This window comes from Pantherophis guttatus, chromosome 4, assembly GCF_059756535.1.
Source record: "Pantherophis guttatus breed Tessera chromosome 4, ASM5975653v1, whole genome shotgun sequence".
Lineage (NCBI taxonomy): Eukaryota > Metazoa > Chordata > Lepidosauria > Squamata > Colubridae > Pantherophis > Pantherophis guttatus.
In genome coordinates this window covers 23,255,967-23,277,254 of record NC_142066.1, presented here as the reverse complement: position 1 = coordinate 23,277,254, position 21,288 = coordinate 23,255,967, and the positions used below count along the sequence as shown (strand labels likewise).

Genomic DNA, 21,288 nt, shown 5'->3' with positions numbered 1-21,288 from the left:
ATTTGGCCTTCCACACCAGTCCTAGTTTCTGTTGCCCCTTGGGGAAATTAATTGCTTACCCGTGATATAATGGATATAACAAGGAAATTGTTAAGAAGAGAAACAAAATCTACCAGCATCTTCAAAATCTTGCTGAAGGTAGAGAAAGAATATGGGAAAAAGAAAACCTGAATTTTATTTATATAAAATATTTGCCTCATATTTTACATTATTACTCCTAGAATTCCCAGCAAAGAGACCCCAACTTTTTAATTCAATTTAACTAGAGAGCATCAAAGATTTAAATCATTTGGTTCTGTAGCTTCTAAGCACATCATGTCAATTAATAAATCAAGAATGGCTTTTCAGTACACAGTACCAAACAGTATTTCAAAAAAGTAGGTAAGGTCAGACATTTAAAAATAAAATAAAATTCAATTTTCATTAAAATGTAATCTAATTTAATGTAAATTAATTATGTGCGGATGGTACGATTATTCCTGATCCATGTAGTTATTTTATTCTATCATATAAAAAAAAATTAAAAAATACAACTCATGGGCATTTTTTAGATAGGCTCCTTTGTGGGGCCATGTGCTCCCTCTTCTCTCTGGAACATAGTTATATAATTAGTTTCCATAAATCGCAAGGCAAAGAACATTTCAAACTGTTCTCTAAACAAGGGGCCTATTTAAAGATTAGAAGCATTCCTTCTTCATGATTTACAGGAACAATGTACACACATATATATATAGTATGATTTGCATTTCCCCAGTAATGTAATTAATGATCTGCCGGAATAACCCTTCTCCAGTTCCTCTCATGGAGAGCTAATTCAGGGAAATTGATTGAGAAGTACAGGGCCTCACTGTATTTTGCTCACAATCATTACAAACGTGTGACATGAGCAATACAGGTAGTCCTCGACTTACAACCACAATTGAGCCCAACATTTTTGAGGCATTTGTTGAGTGAGTTTTGCCCCATTTTTGTGACTTTTCTTGCCACAGTTGTTAAGTCAATCACTGCGGTTGTCAAGTTAGTAACACAGTTAAGTGAATCTGGATTTCTCATTGACTTTGCTTTTCAGAAGGTCCCAAAAGATGATCACATGACTCTAGGACACTGCAGCCGTCAAAAATATGAGCTAGTTGCCAAGCATCTGATTTTTTTTTTTTTTTTGGTATGCTAAATTTTATTATTTATTTTTTTTAATTTTTATTGAAAATTATTAAAAAATACAGAAAAAAAATATAATAATATGGATAGAATTGCAGAGAGTAATATAATACATATAGAGTTTTAACGTATCAATTTTCGCCTAGAGAAAGTACAAACTTCCATTAAGCTAACTCATCAAAAGAAAGAAAAGTTTAACCAGAAAAAAAAAAATTCTCAATTGTCATGCAATGCTCCTGTAAATATTTACCCACGTTCACATTAAGGTTAATATTTTCATTCTTCTTAAGATTTCTTTTTTTGCAGCCAAGCATACCATCTGTCCCAGCTCCTATATAACCCCGATTCTTGTCTATCTCGCAAAAGTCCAGTAAGCTTGTCTGCTTCTGCACAGTCCATGATCTTTGCAATTAACGTAGCCTCCGATGGGATATTTTTGGATTTCCATTCTTGTGCGAACGAGATCCTGGCTGCAATGATGATGTGGAGAGCGAGATACCAATTAGATTTGTTTAAGTTCTCTGGTTTCATGCCTAGTAAAAACGTTTCCGGGTTCAAATCTATTCTACATCCTATGATTTCTAAAATCCATTTTTGAATTCTAGCCCAATATTCTTTTGCTCGGGGACAGGTCCACCAACTATGAAAGTAAGTTCCCATAGCGGTGTTGCCAAGCATCTGAATTTTGATTGGATGCCACAATGGTCATAAGTGTGAAAAATTGTCATAAGTCACTTTTTTCAGTGCCAGTCTAACTCTAAATCACGGGTGTCAAACTCAAGGCCCGCAGCCAGATCTGGCCCGGATAAGAGTATAAGAAGTATAAGAATTTGTAGCAAAAATGTGTAATGTCTAATGAGTCATGAACATTCTGCATAGAGCCAATGAGAAATAGGGATAGATAATTCTCTGGGATTATCTGATAAACCTCAAATTGATCAGAGATTAGGACTAAGACTAAGGAGTCACACTAGATTTCCTCAGCCTAATTGGGGATGATGGGAGCTGTCATCTTTTATATTAAGAGATCACCACGGTATGGATAGCTGGTCTAGAGTCTCTTTCCCGTGATCATAGAAAACCCTTCTCTAAGTAAAACGTGGGGTTTTCCTTTCCAACTTTTCCTGCATGTTCTGATAAAATGTTTAAGATTAACAATTTTGTTCAGTAACAGAGTTGGAAGGGACTAGGGGTGGGTTCTATTTTTTTTTACTACCAGTTCTGAGGGCGTGACTTATTTTGGGGGTGTGGCTTGATGGTCATGTGACAATTCATTAAGATTTAGCAGAGGTACTGGTCTACCAGGCTTTTAACTGCTTGCAGAGCTGTACCGGTTTACCCATTTGTTCTTGGAGCATTCCAGTCTACTCATTTGTTTTTGGAGGCACCGGTCTACCCATTTGTTTTTCGAGCACACTGGTCTACCACTGCCTTTTAACACTGATCAGCTGTAGGGCGGCCCTTTGAAGCCCCGCGGCAAGAGTTGAAACAGTTTTTTTCCTTCTAGCCAATCAGCTGGGACTTAGAAGGCAGCGAATAGATTAGGGATGGGGCCAAATAAAAGGTAAGAATAACAGGGGGGGTGGCGGGAGGGCCCAGCTCCCGAACAAAGAGAACTGGTTCAGTGACGTCATATCGTCACCGCTACCAGCTCGGCCGAACCGGGCCGAACCGGGAGGAACCCACCACTGCCTTGGACATCTAGTCCAACCCCCTGCTCACACAGGAGACCTGTACTAGGGATTCAAACCGCCAACTTTTCTGATCAGCAAGCTCAGTGTCTTAGCCACTGAGCCACCTAGTCTCTCTTTTTTGTCTCTCTCTCCCTTTTTTTTTTTTGGTCTCTCGAGGACACATGACCCAAATAAACAGGGAAGTCAGAACTGGTGACAGCTTCTCTGCAAATTAGTGTCACACGCTTGTCAATTTATGAATGTTAAAACTAAACATCCCAATTATTTAATACCACAGAAGGGAGTAAAGCCTCTGGTATGTGGACAAAGATTAAGCACTATGTAGCACTAGCTGAAATACAAGATATCATGCTATTTCCAATCAATATTACTATGGTTGGGAAAGAGCTTGGAAAACCCTTTCCACCAGAGATAAGAATACAGTATCATTATCCATTACTACACAGAGTCAATATACTAGCCGTTATGAGGTCAACAGATCCAGGCAAACAACTTACTGTACATTGGGAACACATACCTGGGAAAGCAATCTTCAATTCTTGTTTCTTAGGGAAAAAAATAGAGGCAGCGTCTTTTTAAAAATTCCTTCTGTGTGAGATTTCATAATCCAAAAATAACAAAAAGTAGCAGTCCCCACCCTCCTAGTTTCGTACTCCGCCCAAGTCCACTGGAATTGAGCAGTCCATCAATTTGTTCAGTTAGGGATAAATACAAGATTCTCCATTCAGGAACAAATACAAAACGGGCAATACCTGGCTTAGTTAAGGCACTTGGAAAAAGGAACTGGATGATCTGAAAAACCAGATTAAGCATGAGCCGTATCATAGTAGCCAAAACAGTGGTGGGTTTCAAAATTTTTTACTACCGGTTCTGTGGGTGTGGCTTGGTGGGCGTGGCATGGCTTGGTGGGCGTGGCAGGGGAATGATATTGTAAAATCTCCATTTCCTCCCCACTCCAGGGGAAGGATAATGCAAAATCCCCATTCCCTCCAATCACCTGGGACTTGGGAGGCAAAGGATAGATGGGGGTGGAGCCAGTCAGAATTTTTACTACCGGTTGTCCGAACTACTCAAAATTTCCTCTACCGGTTCTCCAGAATTGGTCAGAACCTGCTGAAACCCACCTCTAAGCGAAAAGCTTTAATGTAATCTTGGCCTACCTCAAGAGAAATGCAGTATCAATATCACAGGAAGTGACAATCCAGCTCTTTGCTGGACTGGTCAGCCCACATCTATAATACAGGCAGTCCTCGATGTACAACAGTTCATTTAGTGACTGTTCAAAGTTACAACAGCACTGAAAAATGTGACTTAACGGCCATTTTTCACAGTTATGACCTTTGCAGCATCCCTATCATCATGTGATCAAAATTCAGATGCTTGTCAACTGGTTCATATTTATGACTGTTGTTGAAGCCTTTTTGCGACCTTCTGACAAGCAAAGTCCATGAGGAAGCCAGATTCACTTCACAACCAGGTTACGAAATTATCAACTGCAGTGATTCACTTAACAACCACAGTAAGAAAAGTCGTAAAATGGGGCAAAACTTACTTAACAACATAAATATTGGGCTACATTGCGGTTGTAAGTTGAGGAATACCTTCATTGTGTCCAGTTCTGGTTGCCCCAGTACCAAAGGACAGATAAGGAACTGGAAAACGTGCAAAGAAGAGCAAGAAGGATGCTAAAGGGCTTGCAGTTAAATCCTACCAATCTAATTAATTAATTGCAATTTAACCAACTGCAGTTAAATCCTATCAAATTAATTGCAATTTAACCAACTGCAGTTAAATCCTATCAAATTAATTGCAATTTAACCAACTGCAGTTAAATCCTACCCATCTAATTAATTAATTGCAATTTAACCAATGACAGTTAAATCCTACCAATCCTCCTTTAGCCCTAGAGTTTTCAATTCCCAGAATTCCCCAGTCATTTTCACCAAAAGTTGGGGGGAATTCAGGGTCCGCACATCTTAAAAGTGGCCACATTTGAAAAGCACTGGGCTAAAGAAGGCTTATCCTGGAAAAGAAAAGACACAACGGGTGGAAGCTTTCCTGGCTTACTTTTTTTTTTCCTGGACTAAGTCCCGCGTGGCTTTCCACGCGCGAAACGGAGCACGTGGCACGAGTGGATTGCCACCACTCTTTTCTCTTTAAATTGAACTTTAGAACTCTAGGGCAGAATCTTCACGGGGACCGTCAATCATGGTTGAGGGGGCGGAGCGTTCTCCAGAAAAGGTGGAGCGATTGGTAGGAGAAGCAATGGGGAACTTCCACCCGTCCAATGGGAGAGCAGACGTTCCCTCACATCAGCTCCAGGGTAGCTCCTAGGATCGTACTATGGAACAGCGGAAGAGCTAAGCCAATCAGCATCCGCGGTTCACTATCACGTGAGTTAGAACTCTTTAAACGCCGGGCCCACCTTGAGCGAGAGGAGAGGGGGGAGTAATAATCAATTAGGCAAGAAACGATGATTCGGGACAAACTGGGAGCAGCCTGCAAGAATCAACCAATAAGGAGGTGTAGAAGAGAGTCACGGGACAAGGGGGTGGGACTGCGAAAGAACGAGCACGACTCGCGTCCAATGGAAGAGAGCGGACGACACGCCGTCACAGCCCCTCCCGACCAATCAGAAGCGCAGCGCCCGCTATCGCCACCGGTTTCTGGTCACGTGACGGGGGACCGAGCCCTTTCCTTGCAGCCGATAGGATGAGGCCGTCGGGTCGTCATGTGAAAAGAGAAATCCGGGAGCGAGGGGGCGGGGACGTGCGCGCTACGGAAGCCGAGAGAGACTCAGGGCGGTTACAGGTGCAGCAGCCGCAGCGGCGATGGCTGCGGATGGTGAACGCTCCCCTCTCCTGCCAGCCGAGCCTGGCGATGGGAGCGGCCTCGGCTCCGGAGGCTTGGTGGGGCCGGCGGGTCTGGGGTCGGGACCCGCCTCAACTGCTCCGGGAAAACCCAACCCACCACAGGGTGAGACGCCTTTTCCTCGTTGATGTTTATGGGAGGGCCGCTGAGAAAGGAGAGGCGGTGGGCGGGGTCGAGGAGGGGGGGGGGAACGATAGACGAGAGTATCCTAGAGAGGAGAGGTCGTCAAGCCAGGAGGCGTGGCTTGTGCGTGGGGGGGGGTGGGCGTGGCTCGGTAGAGACTAGAATTAGAATTGGGTATCCAAATCCTAAAGGCAGCACTTCATCTCAAGCCCTTTTGGTAGGAGGATCCCCTACATTGGGTGGGGGTGGGGGGCTTGATGTCCCCTAATTCAGGGGTCTCCAACCTTGGCAACTTTTAAGACTTGGTGGACTTCAATTCCCAGAATTCCTCCTGGCTGAGGAATTCTGGGAGTTGAAGTCCACAACTCTTAAAAGTTGCCAAGGTTGGAGACCCCTGCCCTAGGCATAGGCAGTAAACATATTTTTTTGATATTACTAGTCTGATTCCAGCCAAATGCTTTTCTCAAGGGAAGAAGGCTCATCAGAATTGCTAAGAGCTATCAGTCCTAAAATGTACATCAAATCAAGAAATCAATTGCAGGCAAAAGCCAAAATTCCCACCCCACCTCCTTTTTAAAAAAAAATAAAAATAAAATAAAGATTCTCTTGTAATAACCAATCCTAACAAAATAGGAATAGGGATGTTCTTTATTAGCCAAGCGTGATTGGATGCACGAGGTATTTGTCTCCGGTGCACAAGCTCTCAATGTACATACGAACAACAAAGTGATAAGTCATAGATCATAAATCATAACATACAACCATTGATCATGAGATACAATGGTAAATCATAAGATACAAACAACAAGTGATAAATCATCAACCAATAGAAGAAGGCGGTAGGAAAGATGAGAAGACGAGAAGGATAATGGCAATACAGCCCTATTAAATGGGTAAATATCCTTAGGCATTAGGCAGTGCTGTGGGAATTAGGTGATTAGCAGAGTGATGGCATGGATGTGGGAAGGGGAACTACCTTTGTGACTAGTTGTTTTGGCGTGCAATGCCCTATAGTGGCATCCTGAGTGGAGAAATTCAAACAGTTTAAGATGTGAGGGGCCTGTAGATATTTGTAGATAAAAGTAGATACTGTAGATTGTAAATAAAAGTAGATGTCTGTATATAAAACTCTTAATTATGGCTCACCTCCTCTCTCTCTTATACTAGCAATAGCACTTAGACTTATATATTGCTTCATAGTGCTTTTACAGCCTTCTCTAAGCGGTTTACAGAGTCAGCATATTGGCCACACAACAATCTGGGTCCTCATTTTTACCGACCTCAGAAGGATGGAAGGCTGAGTCAATCTTGATTCATAATGTGAATCATGAAAGTGGCTTCAAATGTTTTCTCATTCCTCCTTCATTATTTGGACCGAAGCAGTTTTTCCGTCCTCATTGCTTTGGTACAAATCTCCCCTCTCTTCATCAAGGCCACCCTCTTTAGGACTTTGCAGGTAGAAGATGAACAAATTTAGAGGTGGGGATCAAAGGGTGATGGTGCTGGTGAAGAAATTTGAGGACAATGAAATGCAGGTAAGAGATCTGGAACAAGGATCGAGGGGGCAGCCTGTAAACTTAACAGCAGCACCATAGAATGGTAATTGAGTGCTCCCTTTTCACCATGATTCTTTCTGTTCCCTTCCAAGGATTTTCCTCTTTCAGCAGTCTCGATGGGACCCAAGCAGCCGTACTGCCTGCAGAAGATCCCCCACCCTATTCCCCGATGGCGTCGCCGGAGAGCGGCAGTGCCCCTATGATCACTTGCCGAGTCTGCCAGAGCCCCATCAATGTGGAGGGAAAGATGCATCAGCATGTGGTAAAGTGTAGCGTTTGCAATGAGGCCACGGTGAGCACTGTCAGAGGGACACGTGGGACGTGGGAGGCACAATGAAAAGATGTAAAGACAAGAAGCAGCTGGGTGGAATATAAAATGTGGAATATCTGCCTGCCATAGGAGACATATATATTGTGCAGGTCAGAAGGAGGGCTGAGAAGATATTTGCAGACCCCTCTCATCCTGGACATAAATTTTCAATTCCTTCCCTTGGGACGGCACTATAGGGCATTGTATGCCAATGCAACTAGTCACAGGGACAGTTTCTTCCTTCTGCCATCACTTCTGCTGAACACCTAATTCTCACAGCGGACAAAATACAGTGACTAAGGGTTTTGTTTGTTTGTTTTTTGCCTAATATATATCTACATCAATCCATATTATTTATTTATCCCCTTTATTATTTCTTACTTTTCCCTTTTATCGGTTGTACACTTTAGTATTGTTACATTCTGCTCTTTTGCAAGTACACTGAGTGCTTCTGCACCGGAGACAAATTCCTTGTGCACCTAACCACACTTGGCCAAATAAAGCACAAGTACATGTAAAGGAAGATGAGCTGACCCATGAACCAGATAGAAAGTCGGAGACAAGCAGTGCTTCTCAGGGTCATTTCCCCTGCTTGGTTACCTTCAGCTCAATTCCACAACAGCAAAACTCTGGCCTCCTGCCAGATGCTACAATCATACAATAAAGCTAGTCATAAGACAAAGGGAGGCTTATATTCCTATAGTTCTCGCCAGTTGTTACAAATATGTAGTTTTTTTTTTTAACATAGTGTGGATGATTTCCTTAAAAAACCCACCCTGGATTGCAAAAGAGTAAGTCACCACTGCAAATCTGCTGACATGGCTTGCCGATGGAGTACTTGTGTTAGCTTTCAGGCAGTCCCTTGAGAACTGTTGGCGCTCAAGTCAGCATAGTCAATACTGAGCAAGCTAGATCTGTGGCCTGACTGCACAAGGCCATTCATTAAAAGGATTCCTCTTTTTTTCTTTTCTTCATTTATGTTTCCTCCTAAAAGGATTATATTGGTTTTCTCCTTTAGCTGGGATAATACTTTATTGTAGCGTAGTGTTTTGTTGGGTTGATTTGGTTGTGGTGAAGATATTGTTCATCTGAACTCATTTGAACTAGACTCATATGAAAGTTTTTATGGTGCCTTTCTTTACATTAGAAGTTCGATTGGAACAGGGCTTTTTTTTTAATCCCTGAAATTTATCCTGTACATTATCTCAGTGAACAATATGTAGGTTCTTGTTTATTTTGGTTGAGAAAAAACAATTTGGGCCTTTTTTTTTCTTTGCCTTAATTAGAATAGAATTTTTTATTAGAATAGAATTTTTTATTGGCCAAGTGTGATTGGACACACAAGGAATTTGTCTCGGTGCATATTCCTCTCCCCTGTCATTATTAAAAGTTGAAGTCTTTCAGTGAAATCGACATAGGAAATTCGAAATGAATGTAACACATTTTTGCACACAACACAATTAATGTATGCCCCTGGATGGAATGTGCTTGTTACTCCTTTAAATAGTTAAAAACAAATACACCAATTATAGAGGAGGAATTTATCCATGATGAGAGGTTTATTTGAGGAAGAAGTGCTGGGTAGAGCCAACAATAGGAAACTGATGGTATCATTACAGGTAGTCCTTGACTTATGACCATGGTTGGAACTGGAATCTCTGTCACTAAGTGAGAATCTCTGTCACTAAGTGGGTTATGCAAGTCATGCCCAATTTTACAAGCTTTGTTACTGTGGTCATTAAGCAAGTTACCATGGTTAAGTGAATCGCTTAGTTTTTGAGTGAATCCAGCTTTTCCCATTGATTTTGCTTATAAGAAGCCAGCTGGGAAGGTCAGAAATGGCTATTATATGACCTTGGGATGCTGCATCTATTATAAATACATGCTAGTTGCCAACTGTCTAAATTTTGATCATGTGAGTTCTGGGACATTTCAGTGGTCATAAATGCAAGAACTGATCATAAGTCCCTTTGTTTCAGCACCACCGTAACTTGGAACAATCGCTAAATAAGTAATCATAAATCAAGGACCACTTGGGCAAGCTCAGGAGCTAAAACACTGCATCTGCTTGTCAAATTCCTGGACTATTGGATTGGACAAATTTTGAGGAGCTTTTTTATTCTTATGGGTAAAGAAGGATCTCTGGACTCCTTTCCACTATCCATGAAGTTGTTAAGGCATCTAGGAGTTATAACCCCTAAAGGGAACATTTAGGGCTTGAATGCATTTCTGTCTTTAGCCTTGCTGTTCTGTTCTATTCCGCACGCTTTCTAAACAGTTGTTCCTGTTAGATTTCATTGGAAATATTTAGAGATGATTCTTCTGCTGGTTGAAGTTGCAGTATTTTGTCTTAATCCTGCCAGCACTTAAACCTCTAAATAGAAATGATCCTTGGCTCCATTTATTGAGAAAGGTATGATTTTATCAAGTATATTGCAGTAATGCACGGCCAGAACCGAAAATCCCGCCACCAAAATCCCTAGCTTCAACTTTTTCCTCCCTTAATTGCCTCCCATTGCTTCCCCTCCCCCCCTTTCCCAAAATCACATTGAAGCAAGATGTTTTCAAAACAGCCACTTCATGCGTAGGTTGGAATGCAGCTGGGTTCTCCTCCCAGCTGGGTGACCCTGAAGCCGCATCTAAAGGAGATAACAGCAGTCAAAACTTTCATTTTCCCCCTTCAGGCAGCCTTCCTCCCATCCACCCTCCCCAGAGTTCATGGCAAACTGTCCCACTTGGGGAGTTGCTAAAAGTACCCCTGCCTTAAAGGTTACTATCAAGATATGTAGACAACATAGAACGCTTCAGGCACAAAATATTCTGTGGAAGAAAAGGCTTCCTCTAAAACTGGGAACTTGTACTAGAACTCATTTCCTGTTCAGGTTTCTTTTCTGTTACTGGTTTCTCAGTCTTCTGAAAATATAAACCTAAAAATTAGCTTTGTCAATTTGCAACATCTTCAGTTCCTGCAGCTGCAGATAGCACAAAACTTGAAAGTCTAAATAGTTGCTCGGGTCCCCTCAATAATTTAAAATCCAATTCAATAGTTTTGACTTGTTTGAGAAAATATTATCCTGAATTTCACTCTTGATGTTTTCTCTTTCGCCTCCCATATAAGCTTGTTCGGAAGCCTTTTTATCTTAGCTTCTCAGAATAAGGCATCATGGACAGACAGAAGCTTAAAAAAATAAATGAATTTCTTTTAGAGTTCAAGATACGACTTTAGATTTGCTAGGTGTTCAATGTGCAGTTATCAATTGTGCCTTATCTTTGCTCCCCCCCCCCCAGAGTTACCTTTGACATAAGGAACTTACCTGTTAAGATTGCAATGAAAATCAGACATGTTTGAGAAGGGCCCTACCCTTTCCACATTGTCATTCTTCCCTTCTGCTGCTTTTATGTTTTATATTGGAAGCCAATAAACCAATTTCGTTGTATACATGATGTACAATGACAATAAAGGCTTTGAACAAACGAAGCCCTCTGACTGAAAAAATACTTTTTTTTTCCTTGGTGAAAAATAGGTGTCTTCGAATGCCACATTTTTGTTACCCTGTTTCCAGAAATGTACACTTTATCTAAGGTTAGGTATATCTAGCCCAGCTTTTCTTATTTAGATTAGCAGTAGCTCAGCTTCTTGAGCATGATTCTAGCGCAACACTTAATACCTAACTTTTTAAGCTATGAAAAATAAAGATAACACAGAAAAATGTACATTTGTTACTTATTTGCGACTGAATTTTGATAGGATGTCCTATGCTTTCTTCAGGAAAAGAAATCACAAATTATTTTCTAAATTATTTTCCCAATTTTGCCAAAAGATTTAAACCTGTTGTTTTCTCCACCGCACCTGTTGGCTGCCTGTTTATTTTTTAAATACGTATTCAGTTTAAATATTTACAGATACATTGTGATGAAGGAAGGTGTCACTAGTAATCTTGGTTCAATGCCTGACAGATGGATTGGATTCTTTGCCCTCTTGTGACCTTTTCTCTTCTTAAACCAGGAAACATGTTCAACTTGTTTAACTTTCAAAAATGTTTTTTTTTTCCTTCTATAGCCGATTAAAAATGCCCCACCTGGTAAGAAGTATGTCAGATGCCCTTGCAACTGTCTTTTGATCTGCAAAGTGACCTCACAACGCATTGCCTGTCCACGGATATATTGGTAAGGGGTGAGGAAGGGAATTATCTAGTTACATTCTTCAGGTTGTTTTAATATTGAATCAAAAACAGAAGCAAGACGAGGAAAAAATAAAATCACAAAGGAAATAAGAGATATTTATGTGTATTTGTTAATTCAATATATTTGTATGCTTTCATAATCACAAATTACTTGTGGTGGCTCACATAAATATACATAAAGCTAGATAAATTAAGTACAGGTTCTCTGAATAATGAATTGACTTCTACACACTTAAATAACTTATGCCATTTTAAAACTACAGATCATTATTAAAATCAAGTAAATATATTTGTATCAACAACAGTATCAATTAGAATCAACGTTAATATCATCATGACATAAAATATAAGATAAAAGTCTTACCTAATCCCTAAGAAATGTATATCCTTACTTAACAAATCATGACTTAAATGTTAAAAGTTATACGGCCCTAATTTCAGATGTAGAGCAAGACTATAGCTAGAATTATAATCCAAAAATTGTGAGCTGCCCATTGAATTGGAAGGACCCTTGGAGGTCGTCTAGTCTAACCCCGCTGCTCAAGCAGGAGACCCTATACTGTTCTGGACAAATGGCTGCCCTCCAGAGCAGTGTTTTTCAACCTTCCTGGGCAACTTGAGGATGTAAGGACTTCAACTCCCAGAATTCCCTAGCCAGGGCTTCTGGGAGTTGAAGTCCACACATCTTCAAGTTGCCAAGGTTGAACAACATTGCTCCAAGGGCTGTAATTGGGTGCCTTTAGAATACAGAATAACGGAGTTGGAATGAATCTTGGAGGTCTTCCAGTCCAACTCCCTGCTCAGACAGGAAACCACTGAAATGAACATCCTGTAGAAATTGAATAAATAACGAATACTGTATTTTTCGGAGTGTAAGATGCATCCCCCCCCAAAAAAAAGAGGCTGAAAATTGGGTGCGTCTTATACTCTGAATGTAATCCCGCCCACCCTTTGGCCTCCGCATGTCCTCTTCCTGCCTGCAGATTGCCACCGACAATGGCTTGTGTTTTTGGGCTCCGCGCATTGCGTTTTCAGGCTCCAAATGCTCCGTTTGAGAGCCTTCAAGGCTGTGGGAATCACCAAAGCACATCGCCGCCTGAAAATGCGACTCATTTGGAGGTTGAAAACGCGACACACGTAGGCCAAAATGGCTACCCGGAACAGCTGCTGTCTTCTCTTACCCTTCCGTGCTTCACCTGCATTAATCACTGGAGCTCCCTCCGATTAACCGCTGTGCTTTAGAAGCTGTTTTTTAGCCCCAACTAGGCGCATGTGAGCGAATCGAGCGTGCGCGCGCTCAAAATCAGCGAACTAATGTGCTGAAGCTGACCAGGCTAAGGACGCTAGCCAGATGAATACCTGGTAGGCAGAATTTTTTTTTCCTATTTTCTTTCCCAAAAACTAAGATGTGTCTTATACTCCGGTGTCTTATTCTCCGAAAAATACGGTAAATAAAAAAATGGTTGCTGTACAAAATTGCAAGCCAGATTTATTTTCCAAATGCAAGGTAATTATGTACATTCTCCTACTGAAGGAATTGTACGTTACTTTCCAACTGCAAATGCAGACCATCCTAGCAGCTTCGCGCATACTTAAAAGATATTTTGGCAAATATTGTAAAAATACGAGGTTTAACAACATTCAATAGAAACTAGGCAGGTCGGGAAAAGAAGTAGAAGAATGTACACAATTACCTTGTATTTAGAAAAAAAAAATCTGGTTTACAGTTTTGTACGGCAACCATTTTTTATTTATTTGTATTTATTCAATTTCTATAGGCTGCTCATCTCAATAGTCTCCTGTTCGAGCAGGGAGTTGGACTAAAAGACCTCCAAGGTCCCTTTCAACTCTGTTATTCGGTATTAGAAAGGCATCCAGTTCAAAAAATGGGTCTATTTTCACACCGTTATAAATACAGCACTTTCCCAAAACTATTGGGCTTAATGATCTATGCCTCCAAGCGTGGAAGAAGAACACATCAAAGTTTTGCACTCATGAAGGAAGGGCTTATTTCTTCTTGAGTGCAAAACCCTGATGTGTTTGGAGAAAAGTGGTGTGTGTGTGAGAGAGAGATATTTAGAATCCTGAATATTTTGAATCCTGAAATCTTTTTAGAAAGGTGGGAAGGAATAAGCATATTGGGGAGGTGCTGTGATCCAACAATGTGCGTAGGATTCTGTTTTCTGAAGAAAGAACTAGAAAGCAAAGATACAAATTGGAGTAATCAAGCTAACAACGTGGCATTTGTAGAGGAAAAAAGGTGCCCAGAGAGAGAAGGAAAGGGGGATTCTCCCTCTGCCTTCGCAGTTTGGATTTTGTTTTGTTTTGTTTGTTCCTGGAAGAGGGTGTTTATGTTTAGATAATAAAAACAGCAGTTGCCCTGATCAAACCAGAAAGACTAATAGAAAAAACCCAGACGTTGGCATGTTGAAGGGCTTTCTTTGAATGTGGGAGGTTAGCTGTGCATGCCAGGTTTGGACCTGAATTTAAAAAAAAAAAATTACAGGAAAATGTTTAAATGCAAAGTCAACTTTATTCTCCATGATGGCAAAGGGGTGGAGTTTCACTGGCTTGAAAGTAGGTGTTCGGTGGGGCCAGGTGGACTGACAAGAAGAATAATCTAAACCTCTTTTCTCCCTCTGTTTTCTACCCAGTAAAAGGGTCATAAACTTAGGGCCCGTTCACCCTGGCCCTCCGAGTCCCGAGCCTCAGCCCACAGGTGTGCGTGTCAATTGCGGCCACTGCGAAAATAATTTCCTGGTAAGGGTGCTGTGGAGGAAGGGATTGGGGGAAAGAAATGAGGCCTATTTGTTCCAGGCTCAGGTTTGGGTGGTGTTTGGAGACCTGTTATCGGAAGAAAATTATAAACTTAAAAATTCTGATTTGGCTAAGACACTGAGCTTGTCGACGAAAGGTCAGCTGTTCAGCAGTTCGAATCCCTAGTGTTGTGTAACGGGGTGAGCTCCCGTTACTTGTCTCAACTTCTGCCAACCTAGCAGTTCGAAAGCACGTAAAAAATGCAAGTAGAAAAATAGAGACCACCTTTGGTGGGAAGGTAACAGTGCTCCGTGTGCCTTTGGCGTTTAGTCATGCTAACCACATGACCACGGAGACGTCTTTGGACAGCGCTGGCTCTTTGGCTTTGAAACGGAGATGAGCACTGCCCCCTAGAGTCAGGAACAACTAGCACATATGTCTTTACCTTTTACCTTTAAGGCAGTCTTGTTGGGAACTGGCCTTGGAAGTGCAAAGTGGATAGAAAAACACAATTCAATTGGCTGAGGTTGCTTGCATCCTTTGAAATTGACACAAATTGGACTCTCCCCTGCGAATATCTCCACATGAGTGGACTTCAGTAACAAATCAGCTAAAAGTAGTCAGTCCTCCCCTTATGATCGCAATTGAGCCCAAAACCCATATCGCTAAGTGAGAAACTTGCTATGTGAGTTTTGCCCCATTTTACTACTTTTCTTGTCTCGTTTGTTAAATGAATCCCTGCAGTCATTAAGTTAGTTACACGGTTGTTAAGTGAATCTGGCTTCCCCATGGACTTTACTTGTCAGAAGGTCCCAAAAGGGGATCACATGGCCCCGGGAAACTGCAGCCGTCACAAATAGGAACCAATTGTCAACCATCCAAATTTTGATCACTTGACCATGGGGACGGTCATAAGTGTGAAAAACAATCATAAGTCATTTTTTCCCATGGTGGTGTAACTTCCAACAGTCACTAAAGGAACTGTTGTAAATTGAGGATGGCTGCAATGGCGCAGTGGTTAGAATGCAGTACTGCAGTCTGCCGGCTGCCTGCAATTTGGCAGTTCAAATCTCACCAGGCTCAAGGTTGACTCAGCCTTCCGTCCTTCCAAGGTGGGTCAAATGAAGACCCAGATTGTTGGGGGCAATCGGCTGATTCTGTAAACTGCTTAGAGAGGGCTGTAAAGCACTGTGAAGAGGTATATAAGTCTTAAGTGCTATTGCTATTTAGAGGAGCAGCTGAGCGCGACTCCTTAAAAATGAGCCTATTTGCAGCAGCGAAAAATGACTCGGGTCAGGCTTCCCTTCTCTTCCTTCCTAAGCCTTTCTCTCTTTTTTTGTCTCTCCAGTGGACAGAATTCACCGATCGCACTTTAGCCCGATGCCCGCACTGCCGTAAAGTGTGAGTTACTCTGGGGAAGGAATTGAGCGAGGAGGAGAAGCATTCACATAAATGTTCTCCCAAGTTACCATTGAACATACCATGTGGGAGGGAACTTGCTGTTTGTGAGGTTCAGCTTCAAAGAGAGTGAGGAAGCTGAGTCCCCATCCTCCACCCCACCCCCCCTTGCTGGAGAAGAGGTCTTCTGCTTGTCCTTGATAGGCAAGGCCTCTTTCTCTGCCAGAGCTCCAAATTATGGGAGGCGAGAGGAACTTTGTGGGAGAGACTCTCTGGATGCTTGATGTACTTCCCTTGCCACTTTTTGTACTCCCAGCTCTTCCATCGGGCGCCGCTATCCGAGGAAAAGGTGCTTATGCTGTCTTCTGTTGGGCGTGCTGATGGCCGTGACAGCAACTGGGTTGGCGGTGAGTCTAGCGAGAGGCATCTAGCTAGGGTTGGGGGTGGCACGTGTTGGGGGTCTCAAAAGGATGAGATTAGGATGAGACCATTAAAGACGGCCATGTCTGGTTGATAATCTGGAAATCCCAGGGCTTTGGCATGAGAAGGTTAAAAAATTGGAAGAACATAAGAGAGCAAAACTCCATCGATCTTGCTGCCAAAAAGCCTACAGGTACGTGTCCAAAGTTAGTCTTGATTTGAGGCCACTTTCTCCCTTAACAGGGAGACAACTGAACATGGCACTCAGTATCTGAAATGAAAACTATTCAATAGTAGATATCTAGAAGCTTTTAAGCAGCACAGCTCTGCCCCCTTTAGGCTCATGCCTAAATTAGTGTCCGGTTTGAAATGACAGCTATTTATTTATTTAGCACAGGAGTGGGGAACAGTGACTCTTTTATGACAAGTTTTTTGCAATTCCCACATTCCCACTTTAAAACTCAAGGAATATTTCCTTCTCCTGGCCACCCTCCTTTTTCTAAAGGAACCCTTACGTACCAATTCATTATGCAAACATTTATCCAAAATAACAAAAACAATGTTAATATTAAAGAGGAAACCAATCTAAAGGTCCTGAATACAGGTAGTCCTCGACCTGTACGGCCACAACAGTTGAGCCCAAAATTTATGTTGCTACGTGAGAAATTTGTTAGGTGAGTTTCGTCCCATTTTACGACTTTTTTTGCCACGTTTGTTAAGCGGATCACTTCCGTTACAAAATAAGTAAAATGGTTGCTAGGTGAATCTGGCTTCCTCATTGATTTTGTTTGTCAGAAGTTCACACTGCACTGGGGAACACTGCGACCATCATAAAAATGAAGCAGTGCTTCGTGTTTATGACAGTTACAGTGTTCAGGGTCATATGATCCTTTCTGTAAATCACATGGATTTTCATTTGGGGATGCTGCCACGGTCATAAGTGTGAAAAATATAAGTCACTTTTTTCAGTGCAGTTGTAATTTTCAATGGTCACGAAAGGAACTGTTGTAAGTCGAGGACTACCTGAAGTACAGGTGGAGCATCTGTCCAAGGTCTCTCTTGAAAGGAAAAGAAGCAATAAAGTTTAGTAGGAACAGCTTCTCTCCCTATTCAGAATCCAGTTCCAGGAGGCTGAATCTTAAAGACAACTCCTCTCTATATAGGTCCATTCTGATTATTAAACAGAACAGAACAGAATAGAATTTTGTATTGCCTAAGTGCGACTGGACCCACAAGGAATTTGTCTTTGGTGCATACGCTCTCAGTGTACATAAAAGAAAAGATAAGTTCATCAAGAATCATAAGGTACAACACTTAACGATAGTCATAGGGTACAAATAAGGATAAAAAAAAAATAGGGTAAAAAAAAGGAGGGAGGGATTATGCATGTAAGATATCAAATTTACCATCACAACCTTCAGCAGTTGGGAGTCAAAATTGGAGACTTTTCGTGGTTCAGGCGGGAACACAAAAGGTTGCTGAACCCAAAGGTCTATTGAACACACAGATACACCCTTATCTTTCTCTTTCACATTAAATCTATGAAGCCGTTTTATTGTGAAGCTGATTTCTGACTCTTCTTTCATTCTCTAGTTTGGTACCTGGAAACAAGCCCAGCAGTACAGGGGTGTCTATGCTGCCTGGGCTGTGGTGATTTTCCTGTCTTTGGTTTTCCTTGGCCGAGGTATGTACTGGGCTTGTATGAGAGTCAGCCACCCTATCCAGAACTTCTCGTGAGCCACTTCAAGGTCTTCATCATTTCCCACTGCTGCTCCACCACCTCATACCCGGGGACCCAGAGCCCGTCTTTTCCCCTCCGCTTCCATTTGAAGTTGGGTCTGCCGTGCCACCTTCTTGCTGTGCCCGCTCCCGGCGTCGTCATCTGAGTAACTATGGGACAACCCTGATATCTACCAGTCTTCTTCCATCTCTGTTGCTCTGAGCCAGGATTGATGGCAAAAGAAAGTACAATTTGACTCCAAAGGAGCCGAAGATCCAGTTCTGCTGGGTTCTGCTATCCCTGGCAGGCGGGGGTGGGGTAGGCGAAGTTCCTATGGATCCTGCAAGTTAACAGAACACTAATCGTTCCCAAAAGAAAAAAACTTGAACGCAGCTGAGATGGTTTGGCATCAAACCACCGGCGGCTGTTGCGGTGACGTTTGGAGATGACCCAGCCCAAACAGCGGATACCCCTTGAGATTACACTACAATTCTTCAGCGGGGGCACTTCACAAAAATGGGTGTTTTCAGGACTCTGTTCTCAGCTCCCATCGGAGGTTGCTTAAAAAAATTTTTCCTGGTCGAGAGGGGAAGGCAAAAGAAATCGCTGCTGTATTGGTTTTTTTTTTTCCTTGTTTTTTTTTTCTCATCCTGTGGTCTGTAATGTGGGGGGTAGCTAAAAGCTGCAAGGTTTCGAGGGTCGAAGCAGTTTCCACAATCCTCAAAATGTGAATGGGGGCCCCGGGGAATGAGAGAAAGCCCGTTCCATAAAGGCTAGTACCACAGCCCCGGGATTGGTCCAGATGCTTGTTTAATGAATTTCAGCCCTTACCTCCCCCTTTCTGTGATCTACAGTGTGAGATCCAGAGGTCTTCCGCTAAAGAAGTTTAGCTTTGTTAACTGTGGGACTCATCTCTTATCGTTTTCTTAATCTTTGCACATTCCTCGAAGGAGCTACTTCCCCGTTTCTTCTCCAACAATCCAAACTCTGGATGGGGCGAGATGAGAGCAGCCTTGGGAACCATCATGTCTCTCTCTCTCTTTAAAGAGCCCTTTCTAACCATGGCTACGGTATTTGTTGTTTTTGTTCGAAAGGTTGAAGGGAGAACTGCTGGCCAACACCACCCGCAGTTGATTGAGAGCTGGGAGGGGAGATTTATCTCAACCTTGACTTGAGGCGCAGAACTATCTTCTTCCAGAGCCTACTAAATCAGATTTTCTTCTCTTCTTTTGTATTACTAGTTGATGACATAGACCGAAGGGGGAGGAAAATGGTGCATGCACTCTTGTCATAGAGAGGAAAGGACTCCCCGAGTCATGCAAGCAAAGACATTCCGCTTAGGGAAATATCTCAATCCTGGTGCGAACCTGGCTTGATTTTTCTCAGTGCTAGTCCTCTCCCCTCCTTCCTCCTTGGCCTCAAGATTTTAATTCTCCCATCTTCGTGGCATCGAGCTTATAACCTCAAGCCTGTTGCAGCTTGTATATAAGGAGTAAAATGTACATAGAACTATTTAAGATAACTTCTCCGTGTTGGCTGCCTGCTTGCCTGCCTTATGTGCTTGCACCGTATGTCTGTCTCTTTTTCAGCCATGATTGAACATGTCTGTTGTCCTTTTCCTTCTCTTCCACAGGCACAATTGGATGATTGTAAATAAATAAAACGTCACTATTGCATATCTGACTTGACTGGAGAGGAATCTGCGGTTTCTCAGAATGACTCACCTTAAGGGGAACAAGGTTTATTTCCTCCAATTAAGGGAATTCCTTCAATTAAGAGTTGATTTCAACTGAATGTCCTTCGGTTAAGGAAGGAAATTCATTAAGAGTTGATTAAATGTACTTCAGTTGGAGGAAATTCCTGAAGAGTTGTTTAAAATGGGCTTCCGAACAAATCTTTTACATATTAAAAAATTATTTGTGTAATTTAATCCAATCATTCTGTCAGCAAGGTTCATTGACATGAATCACATGTAGCTCTGATACCTTCTCCTTGATCCACCAAGTCTTCCACTAATCCTTGTTTCACCTTGGATGTACGTGCGAGAGTAATTATCTTGCAAAGGTTAATCCCATCCTTGCTGCAGATATGTCAGGTTAAAAACATGGGACTTGGACAACCAAGACGTGTCAGATGGGCTCCAATGGGGTTGATTTGTTTCACATCTTATATTGCTGATTTCTCGCTGAATTTTAGACATTCTTCCCAGGTGGGCTTGGGCAACAAAGGACCCTTCCCAGGTTGCCTCCCCTGGAAAGTGATCCCTAAGAATACACTTACTGAGCTTGGTTTCTTTTTAAGGTAAGGAGCAACTCATAGGCAAATCAGCTTAACTTGAAATGGGGAATATTTAGCACAGGCTGAGGTGCTTTGTGGAAATGTTTTGAGGCATTTTTTAGCAATACAATAACATACCGCTTCACGGTGCTTTAAAGCCCTCTCTTAAGCAGGAGTCAGCATATCGCCCCCAAGAATCTGGGTCCTTATTTTATCGACCTTTGAAGGATGGAAGGCTGAGTCAACCTTGAGCTTGTCAGGATCGGACTGCTGGCAGTTGGCGGAATTAGCATGAAATACTGCATTCTAACCACTACGTCACCAGAGTTTTTCCTATAGGTGGCTTCCAACTGTCCAGATACAGAAATGAGAACTTTAGCCAGTATTAAGCAAATGGGTAAGGAGGTGCAATGGCTTAGTGGTTAAAGATGCTGAGCTTGGCAACTGGATGGCCTGGGTTTAAGAGCAAAGTGCTGTGCGACGTAAACTCCCATCCTTGTCCCAGCTCCTGCCCACCTACCATGTTTCCCCCAAAATAAGACCCAACTGGAAAATAAGCCCTAGCTTGATTTTTTCCGGATGTTCATAATATATATCCTATCCCAAAAATAAGCTCCAGTTAAGATCGTTAACCAGACAGATGCATTTTAGTACCGTATTTCCCCCAAAATAAGACTAACTGGAAAATAATCCCTAAGACGTCTTGGAGCAAAAATTAATAGACCAGGTCTTATTTTTCGGAAAACATGGTAATGGTTCAAAAGCATGCAAATGCGAATAGATAAAACAGGTGCCACTTCAGTGAAAATGTATCAGCATT

At 42.1% G+C, this 21,288-nt stretch overlaps 1 protein-coding gene and 1 long non-coding RNA gene across 2 annotated transcripts; one reads left to right on the top strand and one right to left on the bottom strand.

The window, feature by feature from the left end:
• Window positions 1-1,498: 1,498 nt before the first annotated feature.
• LOC132711617 (uncharacterized) lies at window positions 1,499-5,043 on the bottom strand. Its single transcript, XR_009622426.2, has 3 exons — window positions 4,920-5,043; window positions 3,370-3,397; window positions 1,499-1,628 (listed from the first exon to the last, which is right to left on the bottom strand). It is a non-coding gene; the product is annotated as an uncharacterized LOC132711617 (long non-coding RNA).
• A 439-nt stretch (window positions 5,044-5,482) lies between these two features.
• Window positions 5,483-19,874, top strand: PIP4P1 (phosphatidylinositol-4,5-bisphosphate 4-phosphatase 1). The gene is made up of 7 exons (XM_034411504.3): window positions 5,483-5,828; window positions 7,495-7,694; window positions 11,773-11,879; window positions 14,551-14,656; window positions 16,002-16,054; window positions 16,368-16,458; window positions 18,065-19,874. The coding sequence occupies exons 1-7, from the start codon at window positions 5,684-5,686 to the stop codon at window positions 18,206-18,208; spliced, it is 846 nt and encodes a 281-aa protein (XP_034267395.1). The 5' UTR covers window positions 5,483-5,683; the 3' UTR covers window positions 18,209-19,874.
• The last annotated feature ends 1,414 nt before the right edge of the window (window positions 19,875-21,288 follow it).